Source organism: Rousettus aegyptiacus, unplaced genomic scaffold (assembly GCF_014176215.1).
Source record: "Rousettus aegyptiacus isolate mRouAeg1 unplaced genomic scaffold, mRouAeg1.p scaffold_m13_p_1, whole genome shotgun sequence".
NCBI classification, from domain to species: domain Eukaryota; kingdom Metazoa; phylum Chordata; class Mammalia; order Chiroptera; family Pteropodidae; genus Rousettus; species Rousettus aegyptiacus.
This window is the reverse complement of record NW_023416284.1, coordinates 45415984-45436250: the sequence shown is the minus strand read 5'-3', so window position 1 is coordinate 45436250 and position 20267 is coordinate 45415984. Positions and strand designations below refer to the sequence as shown.

General features: G+C 32.0%; 1 protein-coding gene and 1 pseudogene across 1 annotated transcript in view; both read left to right on the top strand.

Annotated features, from left to right (window-relative positions):
* DNAI4 (dynein axonemal intermediate chain 4) overlaps nt 1–20267 on the top strand; it is an 84060-nt gene that overhangs the window by 50433 nt on the left and 13360 nt on the right. The window contains 6 exon segments of the mRNA XM_016120843.2: nt 559–753; nt 11556–11764; nt 14259–14345; nt 15566–15717; nt 17357–17514; nt 17805–17926. Of these exon segments, the coding sequence (XP_015976329.2) occupies nt 559–753; nt 11556–11764; nt 14259–14345; nt 15566–15717; nt 17357–17514; nt 17805–17926 (923 nt within the window).
* LOC118605028 lies at nt 7906–8024 on the top strand (annotated as a pseudogene).

The following is a 20267-nucleotide window of genomic DNA, read 5'->3' as shown; positions in this document are numbered from 1 at the left end:
CATTTCAATTATTATAGTCATCATTTCTGACTTTTTTTATGTCTTTGTGTGCGTTCTCATTGATTTAATCTATTCTTCCTCGAAATTCATTGAGCGTCCTTATAACCAATGTTTTGAACTCTAAAGTAATAAATTTGGATGTTTTTATTCCACTAAGATTTTGATAATTTGTTACAGCATTAGTAAAAAATTAACACAGTGGTATAATATCCCTATAAAGCAATAATCATATCAGAACTTCATCTAAAGACTGATAATCTTATTTTAATTGAAATAAAAATGTATAGAGATAAAAATTACTTCATGAGGTTATCTTTGCTTATCTTCTGAAAACTACGTTTTTCGAGTGGTTAAGAATTTCAAAATGAGGTAATATATGTATATCTTGCATGTGCTTGGTACATAAAGGATATTCAATGAGTATCTATTGTGGTTGTTGAATACTGGAAGAAAACCAATAGAAATGACAAAATGTCATTTTTAAAATATTTAGAATGCATGAATCATGTAACATTATTTGGATTATTTTATCATTGCATCATTTTCTGTATTTTACAGATAGCGAAGCTAGTTCTCTAATGGATATAGAAAATGTAATTCTGGCTAAAATGCATGATGATGAAGAAGACCACTCAGATGCAATACTTAAATCTGAAAAGTTTCATCAGGACTTATTTTTTATGGAACGAGTTCTAATGGAAAATATATTTCAACCCAAACTCGCAGCTTATCGTCAGCTTCCTGTTTTAAAAGGTATTTTAAAAAATAATCACATTTAAACAAGCTCAAATAATTTTAAAAAATTTAATAGCGTTATTAATTATTTTTAAATGTAACATCTACACTGGGTTATCACTTATTAGAAAATATGTTTATGTAGTTTTCAGCACTAAACAAGAGAGTAGCAGTAGAATTCAGGTTAGAGATTCCATAATAAGAGGTAGTCCCTTATATTCAAAACTCCATAAGCATCTGTGGGTTCTTTGTCCCTGACTTACATTATTCTTATTCAAACTTCCTTTCCATTGGCCATAATACTTTCCAGGTTCTGGCTTTTGTTACCTCTTCCTAATTTTATCACAGGGTCATTCTTCCGGTTCTCATTGCTAATATCTCATCTCATATGTTCTCAGAATATTTTGAAGGGTTCTAGAGGTCATCTAATTCAACCATTCAATATTTCAATAAAGAAAATGAAGGCTATAGAAACTTTCTAAGGTTACATAGTCTATGACAAAGCTAGGCATCCAACCAAGATCTTTTGATCCCATTCCAATTCTTTTTCCATTCTGCCACCCTGGCATGTTGATATATCATAAACACAGGTCTGAACATGGCATTTACTTGCTAAAAAAAACCTTCAGTACCTTCTCATTGCCTAGAATAAATTACAAACTTCATATATATTGTACAAAGATATTTGCAGTCTTGCCACAGACTACTTCATCTCATTGTATTACTTCAGAGACCCTAAAAGTTGTCTGTATTAGGCTTACAGAACCCCAAACAGAATCTAAACGTTCCTGCCTTATGTACCTTTAATTAGAATATGCTCGACAGTCTACCCTTGTACCCATCCCATCTTTGCCTATTGTATTCTCAGCTTTCATGTAAGGGCAAACTCCTTAATGAAATCTTTCTTAATCCTTCAGGTCAAAATTAAATTTATGTATGCTTACAGCAAAAAAATTAGGTTACAAAATAACATGTGTAACAAATAGTCGTAAGCTTTCGGCATGCATACATCCAAGAACATTGAAGAACTATGTTTCTTCTCTTATATTAGGTTGATATTTAAAATTTTTCATCATATATGTAAACTTTCATCCTATATTTAAAGTTATAAGGTTGAAATTTACTTAATACTGTGCATTTTGATATTCTATTTCTAAGAAATAGAAATATGAGGAAATATTTTTAATGAGGTGAGATTTACATACAATGAAATATAGATATTTTAACTGCAGTTTGAAATATTTTGAAAATATATAAGCCTGCGTAACTAATACCCTAATCAAAATAGGAAATACATCCATCAATCCCATATGTTTCTTTATGTTAATTTCCAGTTAAACCTTACTCCCCATAGAAGGCATTGACCTGATTTCTCTCACCATAAATGAATTGTTTTGGTATATCATATAAGTGGGTTCATATAGTAAATATAATTTTGTATCTGGCTTCTTTCACTCAACATAATCATTTTGAGATTCATCTAGGCTGATGTGTATATAAGTAGTTCACCTTTTTCCCTGAGTATTGTTTCATTTATGAATCTACTATAATGATTGATATGGTCATTCATTTGTTGATGGATACCTGGAGTGTTTCCTGTTTGGGGCGATTATGAATAAAGTTTCTATAATCATTTTTGCATGTATTTTTGTGGACATATGTTTTAATTTCTCTTAGGTAAATACCTAGAAATAGAATTATTGGGTCATTTGGTAAATGTATGTTTAACTTTTTTGGAAACTGCAAAATACCTTTCCAAAGTACTTGTACAATCCCACAGGCAATGTACAAGAGTACCAGTTTCTCCACATTCTTGATAACACCTGATGTAGGTAATCTTTTTAATGTCCTGAAAACCAATCATGATGAACACTTGTTCATGTGCTTTCATTTTGTAATTTGTATATTTTCTTTTGTTTAATGTTTGGTCAAGTCCTTTGATTATTTTAAAACTGAGTTGTCTTTTAAAAATCAAGTTATAGGAACTTATTTTATATATTCTGGATACAAGCTCTTTGAAAGATACATTGCAGCAATCATCTCTAACTTTATGGCTTGCTAATATATTTGTGTTTTGACAAGCAGAAGTTTTAAATTTTGATGAAGTTTTATCTATCAGCTTTTTCTTTTTTAGTTAATGCTGTCCATGTCTTCTCTAAGAAATCTTTGCTTGCAAAGGTTGCAAACATCTTTGTCCTATTCCTGAACTTAGAATGAAAATATTCAATATTTCATTGTTAAGTATGATGTTAGATGCTATTTTTTTGTACATGTCTTTTATTGATTTGAAGGAATTTCCTTCTTTTTCTAGTTTCCGAGACAATTTTAAAGATAAATGGGTATTAAATTTTGTCAAAACTGTTTCCTACAACTATTAAAATGATCATACATTTTTTTCTCCTTTAGTCTATCAATGTGGCCAGTTTCATTGCTTGATTTTCAAATGTTAAAACAAATTGAATTCCTCTGGTTATACCTCAGTTGGGTACATTGTGTTATCCTTTTTATGTATGAGTGAATTCAATTTTCTAATACTCTGTTAAGAACTTTTGCAACTGGGGCCACACAACATATTTTTTTTTGTAATTTTCTTTCCCTGTAAAGTCCTTGAAAGGTTTTCTTATCAATGTTATGATAGACATATAAAATAAGTTTTGGAAGTCTTCTCTCATTCTCTATTTAAAAAATATTATATGTTATATTATATGTTATTCTTCTTTAACTATTGATAAAATATACAAGTGAAATCATCTGGAACTGAGTTTTCTTTATGGGGAGTTTTCAAATTGTGAATTTATTTTTTTGACAAATACAGGGTTATTCTATTTCTACTTGTGTCAGTTTTGGTATTTTGTGAGGAATTTACCTATCTTGTTTATGTTGAAATTATTTGTGTAAAGCTGTTCATAATATCCTCTCTTTAAATTCCATCTCTTAATATCTGTAGGATTTAGAGTGATATCTTCTATTTCATTCTTGATATTGGTCGTTTGTGAATATTCTCTTCTTTTTATTAGTCTAGTTGGACCTTTTTCAATTGCATTAACCTTCAAAAAAACACTACCTGTTCTTCTTAGCTTTCCCAATTTTTTGTTTACTTTTTAAAACACTTCGATTATTTCCATTTTTACATTTGTGTTTTTCTTCCAGATTGCGCTTATTTATATTTATGCTTGAGATGTTTATTTATTTATTTTTAATTTATTTATTAAAGAATTTTTAATTAATTAATTAATTAATTTTTATGGTGACTAAATCCAGAAGTTTCAACTGTATACTTTAACAGTAAGGCATATATATATTTACACTGTGCGTTCACCTCCCATAGTTAGATTTATGTCTGCCACCACATATTTGACTTCCTTTACCCCGTCTACCTCTCCCGTTTTTCCTCCCCCTGCCTTCTGGTTACCACTAGTCTATTGTCCATGTCCATGAGTCTCTGTTTGTTTGTCCTGTTCCTTTGTTGCTTTTAGGTTTATATCCAACATATAAGTGATATCATGTGATTTTCAACTTTTTCTGTCTGACTTATTTTGCTTAGTATGATTATTTCAAGGTCCATCCATGTTGTTGCAAATTTTAGTATTTCATCTCTTCTTATGGCTGAGTAATGTTCCATTGTATATATGTACCACTGCTTCTTTAGCCGACTGTCTATCGTAGGAAACTTCAGTTGCTTCCATGTCCTGGCCACCATGAATAACGCTGCTATGAACACCAGTGCGCAAATATCTTTTTGGATATGAGTTTTCAAGTTTTGGGGGGTAAATTCCCAGTAGAAGGATTGCTGGATCATATGGTAGATCAATTCTTAGATTTTTGAGGAACCTCCATACTATTTTCCACAGTGGCTATACCAATTTTAGTCCCACTAGCTTCTTAAGATAGAAAGCTGGATTACTAATTTCACATCTTTTTTCTTGTCTAAGACAGGCATTTAATACCATAAATTTATCTATAAATACTATCTTAGCTGCATCCCACATATTTTGATATCCTTTGTTTTTAATATTATTCTTTTAATAATAATTTCCTATGTGGATTTTTCTTTTGCCCATAGTTTAGTTAGAAGTGTGTTGTTTAATTTCTAAGTTTTAAGTAATTTTTTAGCTATCTCTTTTTTATTAAATTCTAATTGAACACTGGCGTGGTGGTCAGAGGACATATTGTATATAATTTCTATCCTTTGAAATTTATTGAGATTTTTTATAGCCTAGCATATGGTGAATGTTCTATACTCAAGAAGATTGTGTATTCTGTTGTTATTTGATGTGGTATTCTTTAAATGTTAATTATGTCAAATTGGTTAATAGTATTTTAAAAATTTTTTATTTTTATTGAGTTTTTCTTGATCCAGTCTATCATTAATGAGAGAGTAATGTTAAAATCTCTAATTATGATTATGGATTATTTATACTTTCCTTTAGGTTTATTAATTTTGCTCTATATATTTGAGAGCTTTATTTATCAGGTACATTTAAACTTAAAATTATTCTCTCTATGGATGCTACCCCTTTTTAAAATCATTATTTATACTTTTATCATTAGGAAATGCCTAAATTTATTCTGGCAATATTCTTTGTCTTGAATTTTAATTTGTATTATATTAATATAGCCACACTAGCTTTATTATGGTTACTATTTGTGTGGTAGATATTGTTCCTTCCTTTTATTTATAACATTTTTTTATTTAATATGTATCTGTTGTAAACAATGTATATTTTGTCTTTATTTTTTTACTCAGTCTAGCAATCTCTGCCTTTTTGAACTTTTATCTCTGCCTTCTCAATTTAGCTGGATTAATGTATTTTGCTCCACTCATTTCCTGGTATTGTGGTCAAATAATTGTAGTAGGCTGAAAGTGAGGCTAACCATGGTGTTCACAGTTGTGCAATGCTTACAGTTTAATGCCTGAAAACAGTTACCTCATATTTCAATTCCAGTTTTATATTTATGTACGGTAGTAGGGCAAGTCTAATACAATTAATCCATAATGACTGGAAACTTACCATAGCAATGTGGAACCCATCATTGGTCATTTTAAAATAATGAAATAGTACTTCTGCTTTTAGTTATAATGTAGATAATTATGAGACCACAGGACAGGGAGATGAATTGTAGCAGAGTGTGATCTTTTGCTTATATGAAAACACATAGATAAGAGCTCAGAGAGGCTGAGGTGACTCGAATTGGTGAGATAGGAAATCAGATAGGAGGGAGCTATGCCAAGGAAAAACTGCATAAATATGTTATTGAGTCTTTGGCTGAAACAAGAGCTGTGTATGTTACGGTAAAACTCCAGAAAGTAAGCAAAGAACAACTACCAGGGAGCTATAAGATAAACAAGTCTCACAGTTCACACAGGCCTGGGGGACATTTGAATTCTGACTGGCAATAGGGAGAGACCCTTAACATTAAGGTTAGGCTAACCCTAGAATAAAGGCTAGTCTAGGACCACCCTCCCTCAATAAACGGCCCTTTAGAAAAAGTCTTAAACAATTAAGCTAATCTGAAAGTATGTTAATTGCTTCCAAAAACAATCTTTAACATGGTATAAGGAAGAAAACACAATCCAGACTTTCAGTACTGTGACATTTACAATGTCCAGCATCCAACAAAAAATTATTAGTCATTTGAAGAAGCAGAAAAATGTGAGCCACACTATGTGAAAAATCAATTAATAGAAATGAATGAAAAGATGGCCAAGATTGTGGAAAATCAGATAAGGACTTTTAAAAAGCTATCATACCTATAATAGTCAATACAATATTGAAGGAGAAAAACAAAGTTTGAAGATTGGCACTACCCAACTTCAAGATTTATTGTAAAGCTATATTAGTTAAGACAGTGTAGTTATTAGTGAAAGAATAAACACATAGATCAATGCAACAGAATAAAGAGTCCTCAAATTCATCCACATAAATATAGTCAATTGATCTTTGACAAAAGTGGAAAGGCAATACAATAAGGTAAAGATAATCTTTTCAACAGATAATACTGAAAGAATTGGACATTTACATGCAAAATAAAGAATCTAGATACAGACCTTATACTCATCACAGAAATTAACTAAAAATAGATTATAGACTTAATGTAAAATGCAAAACTATACAACTTCTAGAAGACAACACAAGAGAAATCTAGATGACCTTGAATGTGGTGATGGTTTTTTTGATTTACCACCAAAGGTATGATCCATTGAAAGAAATAATTATCAAGTTGTACTTCATTAAAAACACACACACACACACAAACTGCTCTTATGATAGATATTTTCAAGAAAATGAGAAGTCAAGTCATAGACTGGAGAAAATATTTGCAAAAGACATATCTGATAAAGAACTCTTATCCAAAATATTCAAAATCTCTTAAAACTGAACAATAAGAAAACAATGTGATTTAAAAATGGCGAAAAACCTTAACAGGCACTTCACCAAAGAAGTGTACAGATGGCGAATAACCATATAAGAAAATGCTCAATATCGTATGTTATTAGGGAAATGCACATTAAAACATTAATGAGGCACCACTAGCACTTATTAGAATGGCCAAAATCCAAATACTGAAACTATCAAATGCTGACAAAGATGTGGGGTATCAAGAACTCTCATTCAATGCTGGTGAGAATGTACAGTGGTTCAGCAGCTTTGGCAGATATTTCAGCAGTTTCATACAAAACTAAATATACTGTTACCATATGGTCCATAATAGTACTCCTTGGAATTTACCCAAAGGGACTGAATAATTATATCCATACAAAACCTGCACACAGATGTTTATTAACAACTTTGTTGATAATTACTAAAACTTTGAAGCAACTAAGCTGTCTTTTATTAGGTGAGTGAATAAACAAATTGTGGTATATATAGACAATGGAATATTATACAATACTGTAAAGAAATGAGTTATTAAACCATGAATGGACATGGAGAAAACTTAAGTGTATATTACTAAGCAAAAGAAGCCAATTTGAAAAGACTGCATAATATATGTTTCCAAATGCTTGACAGTCTGGAAAAGGCAAAAGTGTAGAGACAGGAAAAAGATCAGTGGTTATCAGAGATTAGAGGGTTGGGAAGAATGAATAGGCAATAACAATGAAACTATTCTGTGTGATACTATAATGTTTAAATCCATAGAATGTACACCACCAAAAGTGACCCCTAAGTCTACAGCCCTGCCACCTTGAACAAGCCTGATCCTGTCTGATCTCAGAAGCTGAGCAGGGTCGGACCTGGTTAGTACTTAGATGGGAAACTGCCTTGGAAGACCAGGTACTGTAGGCATAAAAAATATAAAATAAGCGAATGTAAGCTGAGAAGTTCCTGGCAATCTGTAAGGTCAATCAAAAATTGCCTTGCCTAAAAAAAAAAAAAAAAAAAAAAAAAAAAAAAAAAAAAAAAAAAAAAAAAAAAAAAAAACAGTGACCCCTAATGTGAACTATGGAAACTATGGACACTTTGGGCAATAATAATTTGTCAATGTAGGTTCATTGACTGTAACAAAGGTACCACTGCTGCAGATTGTTGATTATGGGGAAGGCTGTGCATATATCTGGGTTTTAATATACTTTGCAGTGAACCTAAAACTGCTCTAAAAATAGTCTATTAAAGAAAAAGCTATTTAAAATATGCTTAAGTATTTAAAGAAAAATAAGAATATGAGAAAAATAATGAAAGCTACACGTAAAACCAGAAGAAATTTCTAGAGCTGAAAAATATCATACTTGAAATAAAAAATTCACTGGATGGGCTTAAGTATACTGAAAACTGCAGGTCCGTGAACTTGCCAAAGCAATAGGAACATTCCAAACTGAAGTACAGAGAGAAATAAAGCTAAAAGAAATAGAGGCTCAGTGATCTGCGTCTTGAGATCAGTCACGTGATTTAACATATATGTAATTGAAATTGTAGTAGAGTAGAAAAGAGAGGAGGAGCAGAAAAATATTTGAAGAAAGAGTAGCTAAAAATTTTCCATACTTGAAAAATCTTTAAGCCAACAATTACAAGAAGCTTGATGAAACTAAAGCAAGATAAATACAATAAAAAACACATTGAGACATATTGTAAGTAATATGTCAAAAAATCTTAAAAGTTGCCAGAAAAAAGAGATTACATTCAGAGAAGAAAGTGAATAATGCCCTTATTTCTCATTAGACTCCAGAAGAAAATGCAATGACATTTTTACTCTGTTGAAAAATTGTACACCTATACAAAATACTTTTCAAAATACAATGTGAAATAAGAACATGTTCAGATAATCAAAAGCTGAGAGAATTTGTTTCCAGCAGACCAGCATTGCAAGACATATTAAAGGAAGTTCTTCAGGCTGATGGAAAATAATAATAGAAATTAGGATCTGCACAGAGGAATGAAGAGTGCTAAGTGTGAGTAAAAGTAAGAGATATTTCCCACCATTTTAAATATCTTTAAAGATAATTAAATTGACAAGATGGTTCTAAATTTTATATGGCAAAGCAAAGGACCTAGAATAATCAAGTCAATTTTGAAAAAGAATGAAGCTGAAGGACTTACCCTCCCTGATTACAAGTGACTTACTATAGCGCTACGGTAATAAAGGCAGTGTGGTATTTGTCTAAGAATAGACATACAGGTGACTGAAACAGAATAGTAAGTCCTGAAATAATCACAGATCTTATTATGATCAATTGATTTTTGACAAACATACTGAGGCGATTCAGTAGAAAAAGGCTGATTTTTAAAAAAATAGTGCTGAAGCAATTGGATAATTGGAACCTGGGGTGACAGGCTCTAAGGAGTAGCATGTAATTGCCAAGAAAATGTAGGCATGTGTACTATAATGGACAAAGCAGCAACCTGAATAGTCTGATTTGCAGAGGTCTGTGGCATTGGCTAGTTGATCATGATATCCTTAGAAGGAAAATAGGCAGGTAGTGTATTAGTTTGCTAAGGCTGCCATAACAAAATACCACAAATTGAGTGGCTTAAACAACAGAAATTTACTATCTCACAGTTCTGGAAACAGGAAGTCTTAGATCAAGGTTCCTGAGACGTCTCTCCTTGACTTGTGTATGGTCACCCTCTTGGTGCCTCTTTCCGTGGTCTTTTCTCTCTGTTTGTGCATGCTTTGTGTTTCTTAGTATGTCTAAGTTTCCTCCTCTTATAATGATACCTGTCATATTCGATTAGGACCCATATTAATGGCCTCATATTAATTTTATCACCTCTTTAAAGTTCTTGTTTCCAAATACCATTACATTTTGGGGTATGGGAGGTTAGGGTTTCAGTAAATGAATTTTGGGAAGATATAACTCATCCTGTAACAGGCAGTCTCTTTCTAAATTTTTACTTGATCTGTGTGAGTGAAACAGTTAAAGTGAACAGAAGTGTAGCTTGAAATACCAACACAAGTCATTCCCCCTTAACCAGGTCCTAGACTTGAGCCAGAATTGTAGACCCAGAACTTCTTGAATGAAGTCTGGGCCCATTTGAGAAGGTATCCCTATTCACTGACAAAAATATACACTGTCAATATTTTCCCCAAAGTGACTTTGCTTTGGGGAAAAGGAAATAATCAGAAATTTCAGGGATTACTGGACACTGGCTCTAAAATGACTCTAACTCCAGGAAACCCAAAACACCGCTGTGGTCCACTAGTCAGAGAGTAAGGACTTATAGAGGTCAGGTAATTGACAAAGTTTTAACTCAGATCCACCTCACAGTGGGTCCAGTGGGTCAATGAACCCCTTCTGTGATTGTTTACCCTGTTCTAGAATATATTCTTGGAAGAGAAATATCCAGCAACTGGCATAATTCCCACATTTAATCCTTGACCTGGGAGGAAAGGGCTTGGCAGAAGCCACTAGAGCTGTCTTTACCTACGAAAATAGTAAATCAAAGCAGTACACATTTCTTGAGGGAATTTGGAAATTAATTCTATCGTCAAGGACTTGAAACATTCAGGAGTCTTGATCCCGTTACATCTCCAATTTAACTAATCTATTTGGCTTGCATAGAAAATACATGAATCTTAGAGACTAACTGGATTATTGTAAACTTAACCATGTGGTGACTCCAATTACAGCTGCTGTTCCAGATGGAGTTTCATTGCCTAAGCAAATTAATATATTCCCTGGTAATTGGTGTTTAGCTATTGATATGGTGATTGCTTTTTTGTTTTTTTAATACTTGTTGGTAAAAACCACCAAAGCCATTTGCTTTCTGCTGGCCAGGCCAACAATATACCTTCCCTGTCCCACCTCAGGGGTATATCAATTCTTCAGCTTTATGTCATAATTTAGTCTGCAGGAAAATTTCCCTTCAATAAGACATCACACTGGTCCATTACATTGATGACGTTATGCTGACTGAATTAGTGAACAAGAAGTAGACTTATTGGTAAGACATTTGCATGTCAGAGGATGAGTAATAAATCTGACAAAATTTCAGGGGCCTCATTGAAATTTCCAGTGGTCCAATGGTGTGGACTATGTCAAAATATACCTTCAAAAATAAAGAATTAATTGTTGCATCTGGCCCCTCTTACAACCAAAAAAGAGGCACAGTGCTTAGTGGACCTCTATGCATTTTGGAGGTAACATATTTCTGTTGCATTTGTTGAATGACTTAAAAAGTTACTAGCTTAGAGTGAAGCCCATAGCAATAGAAGAATCTGCAACAGGTCCAGGCAGCTATTCAGTGTGTCCTGTCACTTGGGCCATATGAACCACCAGATCCAATGGTGCTGGAAGTGTCAGTGGTAGATAGAGATGGTGTTTGGACCCTTTGGCAGGTACAGGTATAGAGGACAACAATCTTTATTTGGTTTACTTTTAGAACCGGAACCTGAGGAGCCTGAAGACTTTTTAGAAGGTGAAATGCTTGAAGAGGTAGAAGAAGAGGTTAAGAAGGAAGAGGAAGAAGAACTAGAAATAGGTGCAGAACAAGCAACAATACCAGCCAATTTGGAACGACTTTGGTCCTTCTCCTGTGACTTAACCAAAGGTCTTAATGTGAGCAGCCTTTCCTGGAATAAAATAAATCCAGTAAGTTATGGAATATTTTAACAATTCTGTTTCTAGCACTTAAGGGCAATTGTCAAGTACTAATGACGATTTTTTTCCCTCCGATATTAGGCAAGGTATTTAAATTGACATAAATCCTAATTTTAAAATACCTCTAAAACAAGTTCATGTTTCTAAAAGGGGAAAATGCAAATAGAAAAATGTTTTTCTCCTTTAATATAAAAACACCATTTTTATTTTAGGAGATATACTTGGGACATGACATACCCTGACTCCATGTCAGATATTGAGAAGTAAACTGGAAGATAGTATATTATTGACTTGTTTTAAAATATACTGAGCTCATGTACCCAATTTTGTATTCTCCTTAAATTAATTATATTCAGAAATATATATTTTATCCAATGACCTTACAAATGTGCAAAAATAATTTTGAAATTCCTTGAAATACTACTACCACTACTAATAGGTAATACTTAAATAGCACTTACTATGCACCAGGCACTATTATAAGCGTTTTACTAGTATTAACACAAAAACTCTATATGAGTTAGGTATTAACTTCCCCATTATGTCGATGAGGAAACTGAAGCTCAGAAAGGATAAATAACAAGCCCAAAGTTACACAACTGGTAAGTGCAACAGCTAGAATTTAAACCCAGACATCTGCCTCTAGGTTTCTTGCTTTTAACTACTGCACTGCTGTAAATCATCTTGGCATAAATTAGCTGAATCATCAAGCTCAATGAAGGTATGTTTGCTTGTAAAAAAGAGATGATTATAGAGCAATGAGGTTTATTTTCTCCTGGGGTTGATAAATTCTTTCTGAAGACATGATTCTCAACTATTGATTCCCAAAAGCTGTTGTGTAATAGCAGTATCTTTGGAATAAATATTTAGTGTATTTTTAAAGTGGTCAAAACTAACTTGTTTCTTTAGACTGTATTGAATGTACATGTAAGAATTAGCCTTATTATTAAATTGCTACACCTTATAAGACACTCTGTGCAAACATGATAGTTGTTATGATTATTAAAAAGCAGAAGACCTATAATTGTTGTTGAAATCTAAATAACACATTATTTAAATTATATTTATTTTTTTAATAAAATAAAATACTTTCTGTATAGATTTTTCTTTATAAAACTATATTTGGAAACAACTTGTAGATAAGTGAGATTTAATAAATCAATAACTAATAAATACAGATGAATCATTTAGAACCTGACTATACGAGTATTTAAAAAATTAATATGTTGCCATTGAGATTAAAATTAAATACTTGTGAATGAAGCTAAAAATATATGACAGATGGCATCTATCATATTTATTAATATATTCTACAAATATTTATTGAACATTTCCTCTATGCCAGGAACTTTGTTAAAGCACTGGGAATAAAGTAGTAATTTAGTCATTCATAAACCCTGCACACATACTAGTTTTCTATATACTTTAATAAGGAAAATAAATAGTCCTGTGGGAGCACATGAAAGAGGCTCATGCTTCTTAGAGGAAGTGGTTCCTATGCTGCATCTAGACAAGATGAATAACAATTTGTCAATGTAGAGTATAAAGGGTGGTGGTGAAGGTTGTTTTAAGGCAGAGGGAATTGATGAGACATGATGTTAGCTTGAAAGTAGGATTATGGCAAGAAAATATAATAATATTTTTCTATAAAGGTATTCGGATTACAAAGAAGAGGCTGTTTGGTCAATCATTATACGCTTGTCTATATGTACTTATACAAGCATTTCTTTAAATGACCTCCTGTATTAGTGAGCTCAATCTGTCATAATGAGATACTATAGACTGAGTGGCTTAAACAACAGAAATTTATTTTCTCATAGTTCTGAAGTCTAGGAAATGAAGGATAAAGGTGCCAGCTGATTTGATTCTTGGTGAGGGCTCTCCTCCTGGCTTGCAGATGGCTACCTTTTTGCTATGTCCTCATATGGTGGAGAGAGAGAGCTCTGATGTCTCTTCTGCTCTTTATAAGGCCACTGATCCTATTGAATTAGGTCCCCACCCTATGACCTCATTCAACTTCAATTAATCCCTAAAAACCCTATCCTCAAACATAATCACATTGGAGATTAGGACTTAAATGTATGAATTTTGGGGAGTAGACACAATTCAACCCATGGCACCTGTCTTTAATTAAAATGTCTTCTATTTTACATTTAAAATGATTAGGTCATTTTCAAAAAACTGTAAGATATTACAATGTAATAATACAATCTTGGAAAATTATCTTAATATTTAAAAAAACTTGTTAGCAATCAGTTCTTTTTGGGTATTTATTCTTTAATCTGAAAATGTTATTAATTGGTTATTATTATAATTGCTTAGAAAGATGGAGCTATAGAGCAAAAATAGATAGAATACTGGTATTTTTTCTCTCATTTGAAATGTCATCATAATTTTTAATAGTTCATCAATATGCATCTTTATTCATTTGCCAATATTTGTATGCCATCTTTTCTTATTTTAAATGTATTTTTCTGGTTTTCAGGACCTTTTGGCTGTTGGTTATGGGCACTTTGGATTTAAGGAGCAAAAAAAAGGATTGGCTTGCTGCTGGTCAATAAAGAATCCCATGGTAACCCAAACAGGAATAAGACATTTAATTAAATGTTGGCATAATTGTCATAAAGTAGGTAGTTGTGTGTAATAATTAAAGCCAAGAAAAGTTCTTCAAGCAAGATTTTATTTCCTTTGATTTAAGTACTGAACAATTAAAATTTGTTCTTGTTGCTATGGGATAAAGAAATTCATTCAATAAATATTTTTTGAGCATCTACAATGTGCTGTTAGATCTGATGATCCAGAGCTAAACCAGTATTGTTTATCATGGCTAATTATAAAGAAGAATGGATTTGCAAATGAAAATCCTTTGGAAATTATATGTTTCATTTTATATTGGTTTCTTAATATATGAATAACTCCTTATCATCTTATAAGATAGATTTCTGCCATCCTCAGAATATAAAATAGGTTAATATGAACCTCTTATTGCCAGGGATTTTTTAAAGAAAATGAATAAGAGTCAGTCATGTTTTTTGTTTTTATTTTTGTTTTTTGCTAAATAGCCCTAGTCAATTTGTTGTTTTATAGCTTCACATTTAGTTTTAATTCACAACTGAAATGTAAAGTGGAAAACTTAGAAAAGGATCAGAAAAGCACATAAAAATAGAGTTTTTATAAACAGTCCCAGTCTGTTAGGAAGCTGGGTTTATATAGCATAAAACAAAGAAAAAAGCAATTTTAAACATATGGACAAATTGATATAAGATCTATCGTCAGCAGGTTATCTTCTTTTCCTTGTAAGGTGTAAAAACAAGAAAGAATTTAGATTAGACACCGAAACAAAACAAAACAGTAACACTTGACAGAGTTGTAGAAAAGAATACCTTAGAGAGTTTTAGAGCTTCTTCTATTGTTTAGAAGTGATTAGATAATCCCAACATCTGAAATAGATACTGGAAGATAGGAATATATGCTAGATAATTTGGAATTCATTATTTTTTTAAGAAAGCAAACCTGTGGTGGTGATACAAATCCTGATGAAAGATTATCAAACATGATAATTATTGTAAAAGCCAATCCTGTATTTCTTAAACTTATTGAGCTCTAAAGTTTTATCAAAGTAAAGGTTTTGTTCTCATCTTTGTTGGAAGTTAGAAGAGAGGGGTAACTGAACATAGACTAACTCTTCTCACATCCCTATTGCCACACTAAATTTCAGTCATCATCATATACTACTTTCCTGTGGTCTACAAAACCAAGTTTAAAATGTAATGTAATTATTTTTTAATTCAGTGGCCAGAACGTATTTATCAGAGTCCACATGGAGTTACTGCTGTGGATTTTTCAATTGGAGCACCTAATCTTTTAGCAGTTGGCTATTACAATGGCACTATTGCAGTTTATAATGTACAAAGCAACAGTAATGTTCCAGTTCTGGATAGTAGGTAAGAATCTGTTACAAATGGATATAAATCCATTATATCTAATATAAACATATCATACATACTTTTTAGGGAGAACTGAAAATTTACTCTAATGTTATTTGGTTTTGAGGGAATGTTTATGTTGTTAGTGAGAGTAATGATATTATTTTTCTAAAATTTAATAATTTCTCATCCTGCCTCTCCAACTGGAATGCTCTGTCCTAATACCTCCTTCATCTCTCTCTCTGCCCTCCTCACTGATAAACTTCCTTTGGCTTGACGGTTTATGCTTACTCTTTTTAAAAATTTATTTCCCCCCAGCTTTATTGAAGCATAACTGACAAAAATGTATATATTTAGCTGTATAATGTGATATTTAAAGGTATACAGTGTGATGATTAAATATATTGTGAAATGATTACTACAGTTGAATTAAGTAACATCCATCACCTCACAGTTACCTTTTTTTGTGTGGTAAGAACACTTAAGTTCTACTCTCAGCAAATTTCAAGTATACAATACAGTATTATTAACTATAATCACCGTACTATACATTAGATCTCCAGAACTTACTCATAACTGAAAATTTATATTCTTCATTGTTTCAGTTTCACCTCCTTCAGAAAAAATTCCCATTCCTTTCTTTTGTCATCTTATACATACCTTTATCACAGCATGTTTCATGATATATATAAATTGTTTACATACATATGTACATATGTATACATATATACATATGAGTGTGTGTGTGTGTGTGTGTATTTTCCTGAAGAAGCTGTAAGCTTTTTGAGGGCAAGGATTAAATCTTACTTGCCTTTGTATCCTTAGTAGGTCAGGTAATATCAGATTTATTAGCAGGATTACAGAATTTCATTAAGAATGAATGAATAAATGAATGAATCATATTGAGAAAATAAAAAAATGAAAAGGGAAAGATATTGAATATGTTAGTTTTCTATAATAGACTAGATAACAACGGGGCGAAATGAGGTGGCATACTGATATTTGTGTTGGAATAAATAGCTGAAACTGGGTGGAAATAGGCATTAAAGCAGAGGTTGTTAAACTTCAAAATTGTCTGCATAGTTTTGTAAGTGTGAGCCTTTCTGCTTATTTCCAGGAAGGTCCATGATGTTTACCAAATAATCAAAGATATTTATGATTTTAAAAAGATTCAGAACTGTTGTTTTTAAGGGTTTGCATAAAAATATAAAAGGAGTCAGTACTAGGAACAGAGCAGTCCATTAATCTGTTAGGAAAACAGTAACCTCAGTGATTTTAAAATCCACTGATAAAATTCGCTTAGAAGTGAATAAAATTTAAACAACTTTTAACTGGGAAAAAGTAAATGAATACTGTAAGTGAAATAGATTTTGAAAAGAAATGAAATATTTGCTCTTGTATTCCTATTATGACACCTAGTGTAATTAAAGGCAGTAAAAATTTTTTTAGTAAGAAATGAGAAAAATAGCAGTGCCTATTAAGTTAAGTGATTTTTTTTGGTTTTTCAGAATATTTAAAGTCCAGTTTTGAAAAATAAAAGCATCATTCTGTAAGTAGCTTATGCTGCTGTACAGAGCTATCTTTATCACTTAAACTCAAAGTTCTTTTTAAAAAATTATTATAATGATTCTATATTTAGTAACTTTCCCTGTTTCAGTGAATCACCTCAAAAACATTTGGGACCCGTATGGCAACTACAGTGGATAGAACAAGATCGAGGAACAACAGGTGACGACAAAAGAGAAATACTAGTTTCAATATCAGCAGATGGAAGAATCTCCAAATGGGTTATACGGAAAGGACTAGACTGTCATGGTAAAAAATATATACGTACATACATATTTATCAAATTATCTTCCTCTTGTTATGTGTTGAATTAAAAATTCCTAGGAAACCATTTGTAAGAGGTGACAAATATTGGTTTTACTAAATAAGAAAAAACTTGGCCTTGGTCATTGTTTTTCAAAGCCTCTAATTCTGGAATTTGCTAACTTTAACCTAATCGCACACACAAGATGGCAGAAATCATAATATTGTTTGCACATTATATTTATGATACTTTCTTACATGGTAAATAAGTTACATATTTTTTTCCTTAAATAAAGATTTGATGCGTTTGAGGCGAACTACTGCCAGCAGCAACAAAAAAGGAGGGGAAAAAGAAAAGAAAGGTGAAGCTTTGATATCTCGACAGGCTCCTGGAATGTGTTTTGCTTTTCATCCCAAGGTAAATTATTTCAGCCCATTTTTTACCATTGCATATAACAGTTTTCAATACTTGAAGTGTATTAAGATATAAAGCAGGACAAAATATTAGTACGTTAATATTGTGCCTTGCAAATAAAAAAAATAAACACAGCTGTCAACCTAAGTTTGAATGGCACATGCGGTTTCCTATATATCTTTATCTGCTTTCTAGAGGAAAAGCCTATAATTCTGAGGAATTATGTAGCAAGATCCTCTATAAAACTGCATGTTTAACTTGAGTGCTTTTCCTTACCCTTCTTGTGTATTCTGTTGCTCTATCATACAGATAGAAACCAAATGCACTGTATAGTCCTCTATATCTTCAGTGTAACTAGCAACTCATTTGATTCTGGGGATCAGGAAGACCACTTAAGTTCATGCTTAGCAAGACCACAATCTAATTAAAGCACAGTTAAGGGAGTTCTACTTTTTCGAATTATTTTTATCTGGAGGTTCTTTGGAAACAGAAAATCCAGCCATTATGACATACTTTTAAGAAAACATGTCCTGTGTGATTTTTTGTTATATGTAATACTGCAGTCATCTCTTTAGTAACACTATCCTCCACCTAATTATGCAAAGCCAAACTTAGGCTCCTACTGTGTTCTACCCTATCATCCAAATAGTATTTAAGTCTTATCATCCTGCTCTTTCCAGTCCAAGCTTACTACTGCTAAAGTCGTTCAGACCTTACACTTTTACAACACTGCTGTCATATTCTAACTACCTTCGTTCTCAAATTCCTGTAATCTACTTTTCATCAACTCCAAAACGGTGTTTCTCAATTTGGACAGGGAGCAGGCTATTTCCCCACCAGGGGACATTTCATAATGTCTTAAGATATTGGCGTCTCATGAGCAGAGTCTAGGGATGCTGCTAAACATCCTACAGGGAATAAGACAAGCACTGTCTTCACCCTACTCCCAACCAAAGAGTTAACTGGCCCAAAATGTCAATAATTCTGGGTTGAGAAACGCTAGTCTGGTGTCTTAGAAATGTCCTTGGTGTAAGGAATTCAAGATGATTATGTAGTCTGTAAAAAGTTTTACTTTTTCCTCTCTAATCTGGTTACCTTTTATTTCTTTTCATTGCCCCGTTGTATTGGTTACAACCTCTAACCCAAGGATGAATAGAAGTGGTGAAAACAGAAATCCCTGTCTTATTCCTCATATTAGGGAGAAAGCATTCAGTCTTTTACTATTAAGTATGATATAAGCTGAAAGATTTTAGCAATTAGGTTGAAAAGATCCTATTACATTACTATTTATTGAGAGTTTTTATTAGAAATGGTTGTTGAGTTTTTACCAAATGCTTTTTCTGCATCTATTGATATGATTATATAATTTTCCTTTTAATCATGATTTACCCTTCTAATACACTGTTGAATTTAATATGCCAAAATTTTGTTTAGAATTTTTACATCTTTTTTTGTAAGGGGTATTGGTTTATGGTTTTCTTGTAATGTCTTTGTCTGGTTTTGGTATCGAGGAAATTCTGGCCTCACAGAATGAGTTGAAAAATATTCCCTCTTCTTTACTTTTTTGAGAGACTTTTCATATAAGTAGTATTATTTTTCATTACATGTTTGGTAGAATTAATAAACCATCTGAGTCTGTAGTTTTCTTTTAGGAAGATATTTAGTTCTTAACTAAAAATTCAAGCTTTTACTAGATATTGAGCTATTATGATATCTGTTTCTTCTTAAGCAAGGTAATTTGTGTCTTCCAAGGAATTTGTCTACTTCATCCATTTTGCTGAATTGAGTGGCATAATAAGATTCTCTTTTATCCTTTAATAGCTATAAAACACATGGTACTATCATCTAATTCCTAATGTTAGTAATTTGTGTCTTCTCTTTTTTCCAATTAGTCTGTTTAGAAATTTATTAATTTTATTGATTCTAAGGAATCAGCTTTAGATTTCTCTGATTTTCATTATTCATTTTTTCTTTTCTATATCATTGATTTATATTTTGATATTTATTATTTCATAAGTTGTATTTTGATTTTATTTGCTCTTCTTTTTCTAATTTCTTAACATGGAAGCTGAGATAATTGATTTATGACCTTTGTTTCCTAATATAGGAATTTGTTCTATAACTTTTTCCATAAATACTGCAGCATCCTACAAACTGATAAATTTTAACTTTCATTCTGTTAAAAATACTTCCTAATTTCTCTTTTGATTTCTTCTTTGATCAATAGGTCATTTAGAACCATGTTATTTAGCTTCTAAATGTTTGAGGGGTTTCCAAGGATCTTTCTGTTATTGATTTCTCATTCAATCTCATCATTATCAGAGAACAAAATTTTTATAAACTG